Source organism: Pomacea canaliculata, linkage group LG12, assembly GCF_003073045.1.
Source record: "Pomacea canaliculata isolate SZHN2017 linkage group LG12, ASM307304v1, whole genome shotgun sequence".
Classification (NCBI taxonomy): Eukaryota; Metazoa; Mollusca; class Gastropoda; order Architaenioglossa; family Ampullariidae; genus Pomacea; species Pomacea canaliculata.
Window position 1 is genome coordinate 17,637,995 of NC_037601.1, and position 15,082 is coordinate 17,653,076.

The 15,082-nt window shown below is 38.7% G+C and overlaps 1 protein-coding gene across 1 annotated transcript; it reads left to right on the plus strand.

The window, feature by feature from the left end:
* Nucleotides 1-667: 667 nt before the first annotated feature.
* Nucleotides 668-12,601, plus strand: LOC112576599 (cysteine-rich venom protein ophanin-like). The gene is given in 14 exon segments (XM_025259177.1): nucleotides 668-986; nucleotides 2,215-2,452; nucleotides 4,514-4,572; nucleotides 4,951-5,026; nucleotides 5,389-5,480; nucleotides 5,881-5,974; nucleotides 7,311-7,423; nucleotides 7,426-7,458; nucleotides 8,652-8,737; nucleotides 9,395-9,486; nucleotides 9,850-9,945; nucleotides 10,624-10,734; nucleotides 11,412-11,432; nucleotides 11,889-12,601. Coding segments are annotated over 13 exon segments (1,038 nt in total). The 5' UTR covers nucleotides 668-986; nucleotides 2,215-2,403; the 3' UTR covers nucleotides 12,005-12,601.
* The last annotated feature ends 2,481 nt before the right edge of the window (nucleotides 12,602-15,082 follow it).

A 15,082-nucleotide genomic window follows, 5' to 3' on the forward strand; every position in this document is an offset into this window, starting at 1 on the left:
TTCGACTGTGGTACTGTCCCATGTAGAGGTGTCAATAGTTTAATTGGTTCCAGTCAAGAAGGACAGTACAAATGACACGACGGCTATTCCATCTAGTTGGGCAAGGAGGCTGGGAGACTGGTGACTCTAGTCCTTGGATATCTTGCTCCGTAGCATAGAGGCTGTAAATTGTAAGACTGATAGGTCATTGAGAGGGATGGAATCTACTTGAACAATCACATAAAATGCATCCTCACTAGATGACTTTACTGAGGCCGCCGTTACAGAGAAAGATTCGCCTTTAGAATCTATATCCGCAAGAATGTTGACGAGAGCTACGACAGTGTTAAATTCCTCGTCCGCACATTTGTGACAAGCCTTTCTTTGAATCAGGACTATGCATATTGTCTACCAGACAACATAGTTTCAACACAGATGTCATAGTACTATTGTTCACTTGCAGGCGCGATTCCAAATCATGTCGTAAATCTGAGGGAAAGGAATCCTTGCAGTTGATAATAGGAGTCGTAGGGAGAAGGGAGTGGCAGTGACCATAATCATTCAATTGCTTTATGAGGCCTTTGGGCTTGCATTGTCCGGCCTAACACGAAACGGGTTTAAAAAAATTATGTTTTGGATAAGGTCAATGCTGTTGATAGTTGTTTCAAGATAGCCATCTTCATCAATGTAGAGAATTTTACGGGAGACACGAGTCCTAGTAGTAGTTCCCATAACAGCTTCAAAGTTTAGAAGTCAATTCCAATGAAATATATTCAGAGACGCCAAAGTACGACAAAATAGAATCATCGAGTGAGTTTGACGAAGCGTGGCTTCCGAGACAGGCATGGTGTGATAGAAATAATCAGAGGAATGCCTAGATCCTACCGTAGAGCTAGAGATCAACGAGCACAAATCTAAAAGGAATCATTGCGTTGCCAGGAAGTCCGCCATTTTCTCCACAAGCCTCACTCTGAAGTAGTCACGTGTCTACCATGTAACGTCTCGAGGTAAGAAATTCCAGTAAGAAACTTAATTAGCAAATCTCTAAGAATCGTTTTTGAAACACTATGTAGATATGTTCTAATTGTATGACTGCTCTAAATCGTTTTGTAGCTACATAAACGGCAAACCTATAACTGTTAATAACATTTTGATTCCAATCTTCTTGTAACCGTCAACAATTCGTTGGAAGAGCTCCACATTCTGTACACCCTGATTTACTTACACATCCAAAACCATACAAATATAGTCATGTACATTTCCTCTTAAAGTTCTCACACGCAGCAGAAGGGTTGTCATGATGCTCAACATCAGCTAGCTCCACTGTTTGCTAAGATTATTTAATCGAAGAATTATTTAATCTAATGTCGGATCTCTGCCCCTGCACTTTCTCTTGACCACTCTGATTAAGGTATTTAATTTGATTCAATTTCCGCTGAATTTTCAACCTTCCAGTCATAAAAATTTATAAAGTAACTCTTGATCAGCTGTTTTGCTCAACTAAATCAAATCGTCTAGACGTGCCTTTAGCAGCAAACTGATGGAGCTGTAAGAGACAATAAGAAATACTTCTGATAATAAATATTTCTGCCGGCACGAACTTATCTTTGGACAGGTGACTCGTTGACGTGATTTATTAAATTCCAACTCCATCGGCGACATGTCTATCCGCTTGCCCATGGTTGATCTGCACAATAATGATCACATTCTATCTATAAAAACGTGACTTTCTTTCAGCTTAATTTTTTAAATGGTGTTGTTAACAATAAAATATGCATTTAACATTAAAATTTGAAGTATAGCTGGCAGATTCGCTACCGCACATGTGCACTTTATTAACAGCTATGTGCTTTGTCCATTCCCTCGCCCAAAGGTGTGTCTGCAACTTTCGGCCGTACGACACAATGTCTGTTTATCAGTTATTGTCACGAAGACAAGAGTATGACGTGGAAACATAAATAATAATTTAAAGAAAAGTCTCACATGGGTACAGAAAGTAGTTCTTTTTTCAGGCAGGCAGGTAACAAGTTGGGAGACATTACTAATAATTTTTTTAAAAGTCTCATATGCGTACAGAAAGTAGTTCTTTATTCCTCTATTTATCTGCCAACAAAATTAAAGACCCCGCTCTCTCACCACAGACTCTTGTTATTGGTTTTAGGCTCGTCTCATAATCACACCTAATTCCCCCTCACAGTCGGTGGTGACTTGATTTCAAAATTGTTTGTTGCTAAGGGACTGGCGTGAAGTAAAAAGCCAGTGAAGGGGCTCAGCCGACGGGTGAGTCGCAGCGAGTTCAAGTCGAATTTACTGGCTGTAACTTGCAAGCAGGTAACAAGTTGGAAGACAGCCTGAACTTCAACAGTTTGTCACCACAAATCCTGTACAGCAGTTTCAAAAAGAGAGCAAGTCTCATCTTATAAAATGTGGATTGTGGTGGGTCGTCAGAAGGCGCTTCTTCTGTCATGTCTCGGTGAGTCGATCGCAAAAAAAGCGTTAAATTGCGTGCTTATTCTTTATAACAATGATCGATTTTCACGTTTTTGCTTTGGTTAGTCATACTATGTCGATATATATTATGTAAGTGACCTACTTGACCAGCTCTCAACGGATGTTTAATTAAATTACTCGCAGGAGACAGGTGTAAAATATCTCGACACCATACAAAAAAACAAGCTAAAACTGTACTTAATTATGAACAGATTTGTGTAAGGGAAGGTAAATCAAGAAACTAGTTCATTTTATGGAAGATCGTCTTGTACGTTTTCTCAGAACCTGAAGAACGGTGACATATTCATATAAAACATAAAAAATTTCAATTATTTACAAATTATTAAAAACATACTCCACACAAATAAACAAAACAAATAAAAGGCTCAAAAGTTCAGTTTTAACAAGAAAAGACAAAGCCTTTTGTTAAGTGTCTACGTTTTTGTAAGAAAATGAGAAGAAACAAGTTTAAGTGCATTCAACGGCTAATTGTTAAAAGCTACGTAAACTCAACCTGCTTGACACCGGACGTCAGCATTTTATAGTTGTATATTCATGTCCTGTTCAGGTGATGAATTTCAGTGTCTTTTTGCAGCACATTATAAGAACACCTTTTTTAAAATGTCTTAAGTTTTTGTAAGAAAAGGAAAAAAAAAAGCTGTTCAGTGCTTTCGGCGGTCGTTTGTAGAAAGCTACATAAAATTAACCTGCGTGACACCGGATGTAAGTATTTTCATTGTATATTCGTGGCATTCACATCTACCAGGTTCGTCCTGTTCTGGGGATGAATGTCAGTGTTTTTTGCAGCGCATTATGAGAACGATGTCCTTTCGTCTAGTTGCTGGTGTATGGACGAGAATGGATTTTTCTACTGCTCCGAGATAAATGAGATTTCCGTGGCTCCAAAAGTAACAACACTGAGAACCTAGCAGTTATTGCTATTGTATCTTCTTTTTGTAAAGCGCTTTGAGCCCACCGTGATGGCGAGGAACGTCTCACACTATTATTATTCTTCTATAGTAGCGCTGGAACTCTGAAGTCCACCTAGACAGGCTAATTTCTCTTCAAAATGCAGACAGGTGATTTGTTACATTAACATTTATTCCTCCCTTCTAATCAGGCGAGGTGTTGCGCCCCATACAATCTACCGTGTTTCCCCGAAAATAAGCCCTAAAAAGATTGTTCAAGATGCTCGTGATATAAGCCCTACCCCAAATAGTTTAGATCGTCAGCCAGATGGACGGATTTTGTTCGTCCGTTGAAACACACGACGGATGTATTGAATTATAAAGTATTGGTATTAATAGATGAATTTAAAAAACATTGAGTCATGACAATGTTCCAGAAGAAGATCGCATGAATCCTGAAAATAAGCCTTAGTACCTCTTTTGGAGAACAAACTAATATAAGACCCGTTTGTTTTTTTTCGGACAAACACGGTATTCAAACCTGATATCGAACCAACCTCAAAAGACAGGGAAGAAAGGGCCTTGCAACCGTACAAAAGGTGTGCAATCTGCAGCTTTAATAATAATAAAAAACAGGGAATTCTGGAGCTCCTCTTAATTGAGGTCGAAGGGAGTGGAAGGAAAAATTTAGGTTAGTACAGGAAATAACTATAGATATCACCAGCTGAAGGGTGGGACACCGCAACGGGGATTTAAAAATGAACAGAAGTCTGTGTATCGTCTACGTGGTTGTGTGTGTGTGTCCTCTCTTGTATGCGTGTGTTTTTGCGAGTGTGTACATCTCTCTATCTCTCTCGTTCGTCAGTGGTGTGTGTGTGTGTGTGTGTGTGTGTGTGTGTGTGTGTGTGTGTGTGTGTGTGTGTGTGTGTGTGTGTGTGTGTGTAGTGTGTGTGTGTGTGTGTGTGTGTGTGTGTGTGTGTGTGTGTGTGTGTGTGTGTGTGTGTGTGTGTGTGTGTGTGTGTGTGTGTGTGTGTGTTTTATAGGATTTTTTTTTTTTTAGGGTGGGTGGAATCGAGTATGCGTTTATGTATGTAACACCAATTGTGAACGATAACATATTTTGGTACAAATTTCAGTTTTGGTCGTGGTAGACGCTGACCGCAGCAGTAGAGAACAGCACCGCACCAAGAGATCTGTAAGTCGATATGACTCACCTTTATAAATGACAGAAATTACTGATATAAATTGTGTCCTTTATATATCATAAAAACAAGAGTACAACAATTTTTGACTCTAATACAGTCAAGCATTAACCTCGGATGTGTTAAATTCTTATATATGTATATATAAGTTTCTATATATTGTACAGTTTCCATTAACGGCTTCCATTAGGCTATTTTTCAAGTCTGTGATGATTTTTTTTTTTTTAAGAAAGGAATTTCTTCGCAGTTTTTATATTCTATTTTAAATTCTATATCGCGTTAGGGTCAGGGTTATTTCTTTTATTTTGTGATTTCTTTGGAAGAATATATCTGCTTTAGTTTCCGTTTTTCGTCCATTTGTTTCTTGGAAGGAGGAGTCATGTGCTGTAAAATATCAGGTCATGGAAAATCATACGGCATGTCTCCCGAGATCGAAGAATAACCCAGGCAAGTGTTCCACTGCAAAGATGCTTGTAGTTAGAGAGGAGGATGGGGGATAATTTCATGAAAGGCTATCTTGTATTTAGGTCACTTCAGTGATTTGGGGGAAATAATATTTTGTCATGAGGTTTATTCAGTGATTTTAAGAAATTGTAGCTTTGTCATTAGGGCAACCCACTGATTTGGGGAAATGGAATCTTGTTCCGAACTCAGCCTCGTGATTTGGGGAAAGGTTGTCATGTACGTAGGTCGACAGTGAATTTAGAAAATGATTCTGTCGTTAGGTCAACCCAGTGATTGTAGGGACTAGGGAAGATTGCAATCCTACGGGCCTCTAACAGATTTTTTTTATATATATAATTCGTCAGGCGTCAGCGAGGCCGACAAAAAAATTATAGTGGACATGCATAATGAGAAACGATCATCGGTCAATCCTGAAGCCACCAACATGCTTCGAATGGTAGGTTCTCGAATGGTATTAATCTCGAGCTAGTCACGTAAACACTTTAAGAAATGTATACTTTTGAATCAAACATTCCGTGTCAATGTCAAGAAGAGAGTTTACATAAATAACAGCACTAATGTGTGTATGCCATTTTTCCAAATGAAATAGATGTAGATTTATGGTAGTGTTGGTAGTGTGGGTAGTGTGGCACGCACACACACTCACACAGGGAAGGTACAGGGTGGCAATGGGGGGTAATCACTGGCCGGGTGACGACCCCGTGAGTGGAGTTTGTCAGCGCCCTCTGCTGTGTTGAAGCGAATGCATGTATCTTAATGCTGATGAAATGGAGTTTAATATGCTTTATTGCTGTAGTACATCTCGAAGTTTGATGTTGCTGGTAAAATCTGCCCAGAGCTGGGATGACGAAGTGGCCATGATTGCGCAGAAATGGGCGGACAACTGTGATACGAACCATGAGAAGAACAATCTTCAGCGAGTTGTACCAGGTAACAACACTTAATGTGTGGCTATATAGACAACTTGTCATATATATATATGTTTATATTATTATTAAGTTTTTGGGAGGCCATTTAGCCCATATCAACATCACATACTGCTGGTTACATGCATGTCAACAGTGGGTGGCTGTACAAGATTAATATTTCAGTTATCTTTGAGGTTTCAACTTAATAGTAAACTATAATATGATGGCATTCAATAGTGTTTTGGGTACCTCTGTTCAGGTAACATTAGTAATCTGCACTGGTATTGGATAATTCTTATAAGATACAAGACACAAGAGCAAACCATCCTCATTCGCCCAAGGCTATAACATTTTTAACTCGATAACTGCTAACATTTAACATTAATTTACAGAGTTTTATTTGAACTTTCTCTATATCATTGTATTGCTTCCATACCCAAATCTCAGATCCATACAGAAGAATAGGATTCATTTTTGTATCAAATATTTTAAAGGTAAGATAACTGTAAGTCCCCATTAGTTACAACATGTTTTTAGACAGTAGATTTTAAGGTTGGAGGTCAACAGGGGAATCAGCAACAATGGCAATGTTATCTGTGTACATCAAAAGTATGATCTGCCAGGATGTCAATACCGCGTGCATCACATAATGTTAAGTTTGACCAAAAGTCGGATAGAAAAATAGAAAACAACAGAGGGATTAACACACAACCTTATTTGACACCAGATATACAATCAAAGTAGTCGGTTATTCGAGATCCGACCTTAACATCAACTTTCAGATTTTTATACATACTATGTAGTGTTGAAACATTTTTCCATGGGCATTGAGTATCTTTTTGCAGGGCCTGGGTTGCTTTATATGTCTCTGCATCGCAGTAATGAACCCACCATGAACACGATGATCACAAAAACTTCGTGATGTCTGCTTTTAAATAGCACGCTTAGTGTATTAAGGTGTGTGAGCACAACGCGCCCAGCTCGCTGACGCATAAAACTGATAAAAGTTCACAAGAAATGGCCAGATGTTGTTCGAAACTGGAGATTATGTCTTGGCATGATGTTTATAATTTGGATACACACAGTGTATGTTGCACAATAGTTCAAAATTTAGATAACTAGTTAAAAACTCTTGGGAAATTATAAGGTTTGAAAGAAACTTCCCACCTGCTCAGCTGAGAACAGCTCACCCCTCACCACCACCACCCTCACCACCACCATACATATGTGTGTGTGTCAGTGCGTACGTGTATGTACGCTACTGGGGGCTAATATGGTCAAAGACTATATAAATATTATTTAATCTACCTACATATAAGGATAGAAGAGAGTGACGTGGCTATTTTCATCATGTGCAGGTCGTTTCAGTGTCGGACAAAATATTGCCACGGGTGCTCAGAACTGGTCGCATGCTATCAATATGTGGCATGAGGAGGTTAAGGATTTCGAGTATGGAAATAAAGAAAATATGAGCAGTTTTTCCTCAAAATCGGCCACTACACGCAGGTCAGTATGTGACTCAAATCCTACATGAGATAAAAATGGTCCCTAAATGCATGGTTTTGTATATTTATATGTTCCTCAGTACATGCAGAATTGGCAAAGGAACAATCATACCATCTGGGCTAGTAACTGACTTTAATAATTACTAACAAAGGGAGGAGAAAGGCGAAGAATAAAGGTAAAAAAGGACACAGCAGTTAGCTGTTGCCATCATGGAAAGCAAAAGACTTCATGTTCTGTTTGAACAAAATCCTTCAGGAAATTGATTTCAAAATGCCAGACCATGTTAATTCGTTTTGCCTTCAACACAATTTAGACATGAGTTCAGGTTAACGAGAGTCTGAATATTTGCGTACAGTTTAAGACAACTTGTTGTCATCCACGATGTCTACTCTCACAACATTGGCCTTCACATTGTTCACACTTATTCCGCTCCATTTTATCAGACATTGTGCTTTCTGTTGACGCTTAAGGATGTCTTCGTTGCACTTTCATATTGACAATTCTTTTCTCGTCTTCTCAAATCTGTATTCGGTACTTTGTATTTTGTGTTGCCCAGTTGGTTTGTTCTCTTTGTGTGTAATGCCTTGCCAAGTCTTGATAACTTTTGATTGCACTCTTTGTATAACTCCTGTCGACAACGTAGGTTGTTTTCGAAGTTACAGGTCAACCATAGGTTTAAAAAACAGCTCTTCCATTGGTTGAACCCTTCGCAACGGAATAGTATCCATGTACAACCCTGACGTCACATGTTGTTGACCTTTTTCAGTGCACGGTGATGTTTATAAGAGTGTGGCTCGAAAATGTATCTCGAGAATCGAGATCTTCCAGCTCCGTAAAAGTAGTATCTTGCATTGAGATTTACCCAATAATTAAAAGTTTCAACCTGATAAACCTTAACCATTACAGAAGAATGTGTCTTGAGAATGGAATCGGGGTCGTCGTGAGCCGTGAAAGTAGCATCTAAGCACTAAGCTTTAACCACAACAGCAGAAAGAATGATTTGCCTCTTTCAATTTTTTTTCAAGGAGTAGAAATTAAAATAATAATGTGGTCTGTAAGAATCTTACACTATCGTTTGATAACTAGTATATGTGTGTCAGAATCTTGCACTTTTTGTTATCGTGTGATAGCCAGTATGTGTGTCTGCCAGACATCGTCCAATCTCAATCTAAGACACGACTTTTATGTTACAGATGGTGTGGGCAGAGACAAACAAGATTGGTTGTGGATTTAGTGTGTGCAACGGACAGAATTTCCATGTGTGCAACTATGCCCCATCGTCAGTGACACTTGTGATTTGTCTTTAGCTGCTTTATCTGTAGGACAAAAGAATTTCCTATTTCCCTCCGTCGTTTCTAAACTGTTCACTTCTTTTATTCGATATTTTCTTTTATTTTTTCCTCTTTTCTGCTTTTCCTAATTATTTTGTTCTTTAATTTTTCCTATTAAATGTGTATACCAAATCATTTTTTTTTTTTTAGATTCTGCGGAATTTCCCATATTTTCTTTTTTTGGATTTTGTGGATTCATTTTCTTTATTTCTTTGTTCTTTATTTTTGTCTGTTTCGTGTCATCGCAACGCATCTCTTTTGCTTGTGTGAAGGACTTCTGTAGCTGCTTTACGAAACGTGACAAGGACTGTTACACCCTGTTATACACGTTGCATGTCTCGTGTTACATTTTAGGCATTTACAAAAACAAGAATCTCTCTCTCGCTCTCTCTCTCCCTCTCTCTCACACACACATATAGAAGGGCGCACGCCAATGTAGATTTTTAACATCTTCAATCAGTTCATTTCGAGGGAGTCTTGATTATATGTGGCATTTTATATCAAAACATATTTTAAATGCGCAGTCTAAACCTTTATGAGTTTAGAAATTGTGAACATGGCTAACAGGTTATTAATGTCTTATATTGAAACGTCTTGTACCCTAGGGGTAATTTGCAAGGCTCTGTCCACGTGCCCTACAAGAGCGGTCCCAGTTGCAGTGAGTGTCAGCAAGGCAATTGCAGTGACAAGCTATGTGGTGAGTAGTGTGCGGACGTTGACCACATATAGGAGGTGTATTTGGAGGTCAAGTGTGATGGGATTCGTGTGTAATGTCAACGATGTTGCTGCTGTGTTCGTGATGACACTTTTCGCGGGTCAGCTTTAATGTAAGGGAGATACCCATCTCTCTCGCTGCCCAACCCTGTCTGGAGTTAGAGCTGGGTAAACCCGGACATTAAAGCGGCGCCTCTGTGTGCCCAGACGCCAGTTCAGATTCTATGACTACATGTACGCGTTATTTTCTTTTTCAAACACAGTATGCTTCTACACACAAACACAGAGTGCTTCGCTTCAGTTGATAAAAGATTGACAACAGATAATTTCAGAATATTTTTGACAGATTGTGGATTTACATGCCTTAATGATGGCACCATCAATACTACCGACTGCACCTGCAAGTGTCTTAATGACTTCTTCCTGGAGCCTGTTTGCCGATGTAAGTAGTTCAGCTTCAAGCAATTGAACTAGCTCAAAACCATGCGACTAATCTGCGGGTTTAAGTAGCCTCTGGCTGGCTGCATGTTTGTAACCTTACTGCAAGAGATGAAATCAGTTGATGCTGCATAATTTGTTGGGATGAGAGACTATGCCAGCCTCTTCAACACTTGTACAATATCTGTCAAAACCTTTCTGTTTGGTTGGTACAATTGATATTTACAGCAAATGCATTAGCTCAATATGTAGAGTACGAGTTTATCATTCTTTTAATTTTGCGTGAGAGAAGATTGGATACATTTTCACTTATATATTGAAGTCTGCAAGCTTAGGATATATTTCTAGCCAAATGTGATGTAGTCAATAGATAGTTCCATTGAAGTGTGGTGTTTAATAGAAATTTCTCACACAACCAAGTACACTATTCTGCTCACTCCAGTTCTTTCTCCATGTGCATGGTTCATATTTACCAAGGTATTATCCATTTGCTAAGGCTTATGTTTCTTGTATGTAGTTGCCTGTGCAGCTTATATTGAGCTGGTGTCAACATGTGCTTTGCAAATTCAATTATTATGCTATTGCTAACAAAGTTGTATATAAAAATCTTCAGTCGGAGACACACTAGTGAAAAATTAAGGACTACTTATCAATAAGAAGTTTTTTATGTGCTTGTTTTTAGTGAAGTGCAAGGAGCAAGAACAAGAATACTGCAGGCCTGGAATTGGCTATTCTTCAAGTTCGTGCGAAATCGTTTTGAATAATTGCCCAGTTCGATGTCGTCTTTGCCCTTGTAAGTCTTAGCTTTGTACTTTTGTGCTACAGCTGTCACATCCTATCCTGAATTCTCAAGTACTATTAGCAATTATATGTTGTGAGTTATCCTGATTAGTAGATTATACAATCAGCTCTGTAAACAATACTTCAAGTAAGAGAAACCAGCATGCGCACGCTGAAGGTGTTGGTCTGGACAGTGAATCTGGAGAAATTGTGATAAAATAATAGGTGTGGCCACCACCAGTTTGTGCAACTTGTAGTGGTGTGGTGGCTTGCGCGCCTTGTCGATCCACAGAGCTATGTCGGCGGAAGCCTTGTGCTCCTGGCAGAGAGTTGGGAGACCAAAGCAGATTTGGAAAAGAACGGTAGAGAGCGAGGCAAAGGACGTGGGAGCCACATGGGCCCAACTGAAGGGGGCTGCCCTAAACCGGGTCCGCTGGCGAGGTGTTGTTGCGGCCCTATAAAGAAAATGGCGGAGAAGACCTTTGTGTTTTCCACACTCACTCGGCCATTTTTAGAGCAACTGCTTTTCTTATATTTATAAAGAGAGAGAGAGAGATGGCGCTTTTTTTTTGTGCTTCAAGTGAGGTGGAACAAATGATGCAAACATGACGTCAAACACAAGACACCATTCATACATGAAATAATACAAGACCTACCACAACTCACTACAGTCTTTGATATCTGTTGCAGATGCTGAAGATGGTTACTCAGGTATGTAGCAAATATGACTATTCTTTTTTTAAACTATACAAGCAGTGTTTTTCAGTGCCTATGCAAGGATTGAGATAGTACCTATGAACAGACCATAATGTTAGTTAAATTTAGTAATTATACTGTGATCAACGCCTCTTCTTAACAGGTGATGGTACATTTCAAGTCAGCTCTGTAAGTTAGAACATACTTTTTGACCTGTTTGGAAGTTTTCAGACTTAGATGCAACTCTTTTCAGTTTCGATTCCCCCCCCCCTCCACTACTTCACACTATCGATGTAATTCAGTTTTGATGGTAATCAAGAACATGAGACAAAAAAAAAAATGGTCACAATGCATAACAGTGCAAGACCCAGGTAACTGCTCAGCATGTTAACAAACAATTTGATTTTGGCATAAGGATATAAATGTTAACAATTTTTTTAAGCCACACTTATTATCTCACAATTTCTCCAGGTTCAGAAGCCGATACTGCCAAATCAACTGCAAGATCAACATCCCCAGCATGCTCTTGCTGGTCGCTGTTATTACTGAAAGTATTGGTTGTAATTTTTTGCAAGAACTTCACTTAGCCAGCAATATCTGCACTCTAGCTTTTTTGGACTTCTTTTACTTAGTTTTTGCAGCGGCAAAAATGTGCTTTTCAAAATAAATCTCTCTGTACCATTTAGCAGGCCAACATATTTCAACTCTGCTTTGTACTAAAGATCACCCTTAAACAGATCTTCCTTATTTTGTGTATGAGTCACTTACCTGCTTTCAGAATTGATAGCATCATTTGTTTTGATTTGTTTTCTATCAAAAATATTAGTAGCTTCATAAAGGAAAACAGGCAATCACTGGCCAAAGTGGTTAAATTGCAACTAACACATCTTCGGTTTTAAGCTGCCAAAAATGCCCATGACAATTTTACACAGCTGATTGTATAATCTATTTGTAAGGATAACTCACAAAGTATAATTGTTAACACAATATGAATCAATTTTAAAGCATCAGTTTTAGTCCTGGTGCACTGTATACTGTATATGAAAAGATATTTTTCAAGTTTACCCTTGGCATAAGCATTATACCGAACAGAGACACTTTTCGTGTACTGGATTAATGAAATTTAACATTCTATTGTTTATTATCACATGTATAGAATAATAAAACAACATGGGCACAAATAAGGAGTTTTATTTTTACTTTTATGTAGCACACATTTTGTTCAAGCATATATTCGGCAAGAACAATTCCTTTTGAACCTCAATTAGAAACTTTTTTTTCTGCATGCACAAAGTCACAAATATAATGATCCACACATACACATGTGCACACACACACACACAAAATCATCATTATCATTTCCCTTCAGTTATAACACAAGAACCAACAAATCTCAGTAGACATGACTCCTCACAAACTGATGATTTGTTCCATCAAGCACTGTACAAACTCAAGGCCCTTATGTTCTTAAGTCTCCTGGCAAATCTGCATCAAAGGATTTTTCTTTCAGCTAGTTTCTCTTTCCAAGAATAGGGAGAACTAAACATTTTCCATTTAATCAGCATAGGTTTCCTTACATAAACATAAGGTGAGACTGGATTTGAAGTGTTCATTTAAAAAAATAAAAAGATCAAAAGCGTGAAGACTGTAACTTTCATCAAAGACAAAAATTATTGGAGATTCTTATCAGGCAGGAAACTAAATCTACCATCCAGTTTTTTTTAGCTTCCATTGTGCAGCCTATTGTAGAAATCACACCGTAGAATGTTTCCTTTAAAAAATTTTACAGCCACCATATTGTCCACTCTATTTTACATATGTAGCCAAACGGTGGCAGCTATGGTGGGATATAGGGGGTGGTGACCTGTGTTCAGAAATATGTATGCTAATATCATCTAATGGAAGGAGTGGACGCATTTAAAATTGATAAACATGATCCACTGTACACGTGGATGCTGTGGATTAACTGGTCTCTTATTCTTCTCTATCAGTATCCCCACCCACTCAAAAAAATGCATCTAGATATATAAAATTAAGTATTTGCTACCAGAAAAGAATACTGTGAATGTTGATAAATTCCAATTGTACCAGGACCAGCCATGTCAGCCAGGACATTCACTCAAAATCCCAAAACCAAGACCCAAGACTGCAAATAAGACAATGCATGAGTTAAACTTTAACTGCTGTAGCTAATGCAGTGTAAAAATACCCTTAGAGTCTTGAAACACATTCAAGTCCCACCTTTTACTAAAACATATTTATCTCCATTCTCAGCTTTCTGTTCCCAGAATCAAGACCTCTGTGAACCCACATTTTCCCATGCAGCATCAGCTTGTTCAAACTACCTTCTTTATGAGATACACCATCAGCAGAAGACAAAATCTTTCAAAGATGCCCTTAAACACGCTTATCCAAGAAAAAGCTGGAGCTTTAGGCAACTCTAAATTTCACTCTTTCTGCATATCATCTGTAGCTTTCTTTCTTTTTTTTTTTTAATAGTTTCTACCCGTTATATTGTTCATTTACTTGATTAGCGCTCATGTCATAACATAACTCACTTGTGATTGAATGCTATGAAAATTAGGATTGTTATCTGTCACAGTCACACTCTCTCAGCAGATGTCACATTCAGGCACCACTGTGTCTACAGGAGTTCTTTCGTTGTACAAAAGAGAAAGAAATGTCGCTTGGCTTCTTCTTCATTCTATTAACATAGTTTGGTATACAGGCAACTGTATCCACAGATAAACCTTAAATATACTAGGGACATATATTATTCTCATTAACAAAAAGTCATACAATACTTAAATACCAAAGTCACATGCCAGCACACATGAGCTCAAAAAGCATCTGTTACAGCCATCTCTCCATCCAATGCTCAAAGGTTTTTCTGAGACATTTAAATTACGTCCCAGACTGAGTTCTGCAATGTCTCTAATAAGCAGGAAGTAGACAAAGAAAATGTACAGGGCAGCACCGTCAGGTCCACCACGATATTTACCTCACCCAAGAATTATCTCCCTTGAAATAAGAACTGCTACACGCAACACGGAGACTCGGTCCTATGGTCATCAGTGTCGCCAGGAAAGGGCTGGGCCTCCGTGATTTCTATTCGCAGACGATATTTAGGTACTCCCGTTAAAATCCAGTTTTACCAGAGTTGCCGAGGGACATGTCCCGCTATGGGAACGATGTCGTCATGTCGTTACTCTGCGGCGCCGGCTGTACGTGCTGCCACTTAGGAAGACGACTCCAAGACTTAATTCGTGTTCTCGCTAGTTGTATAGTGTGGTCAATACACACACCGTCGATAGCTGAAGATCATCGTTATTCTTCTGCAGATGCGGGCTACGTCCACTATATAAGGGTGCGAACACTTATTGGGTTTCCTTGGAAGTGATGGTTCGTAGACAGGATGCGCTCCTCTCAGCTCTAACTCCCCACCTTCACCCCACGTAATGCCTGCAATTCTCATGATTTAACGAGCACTCTATTTAAAGGCACATCAACCTTTTCTTCCACAAAAATACGTTATTTACAGTCTCACATTTCTAATTAAACTTTACACTCCTTTTTCACCTGCATAGTACAAATTAGTGGTGATAAAAATTCTCTTTCAAACAGAATTTCAGTGTTGGTCGATGTCTTATACCCCCACCCAAGAG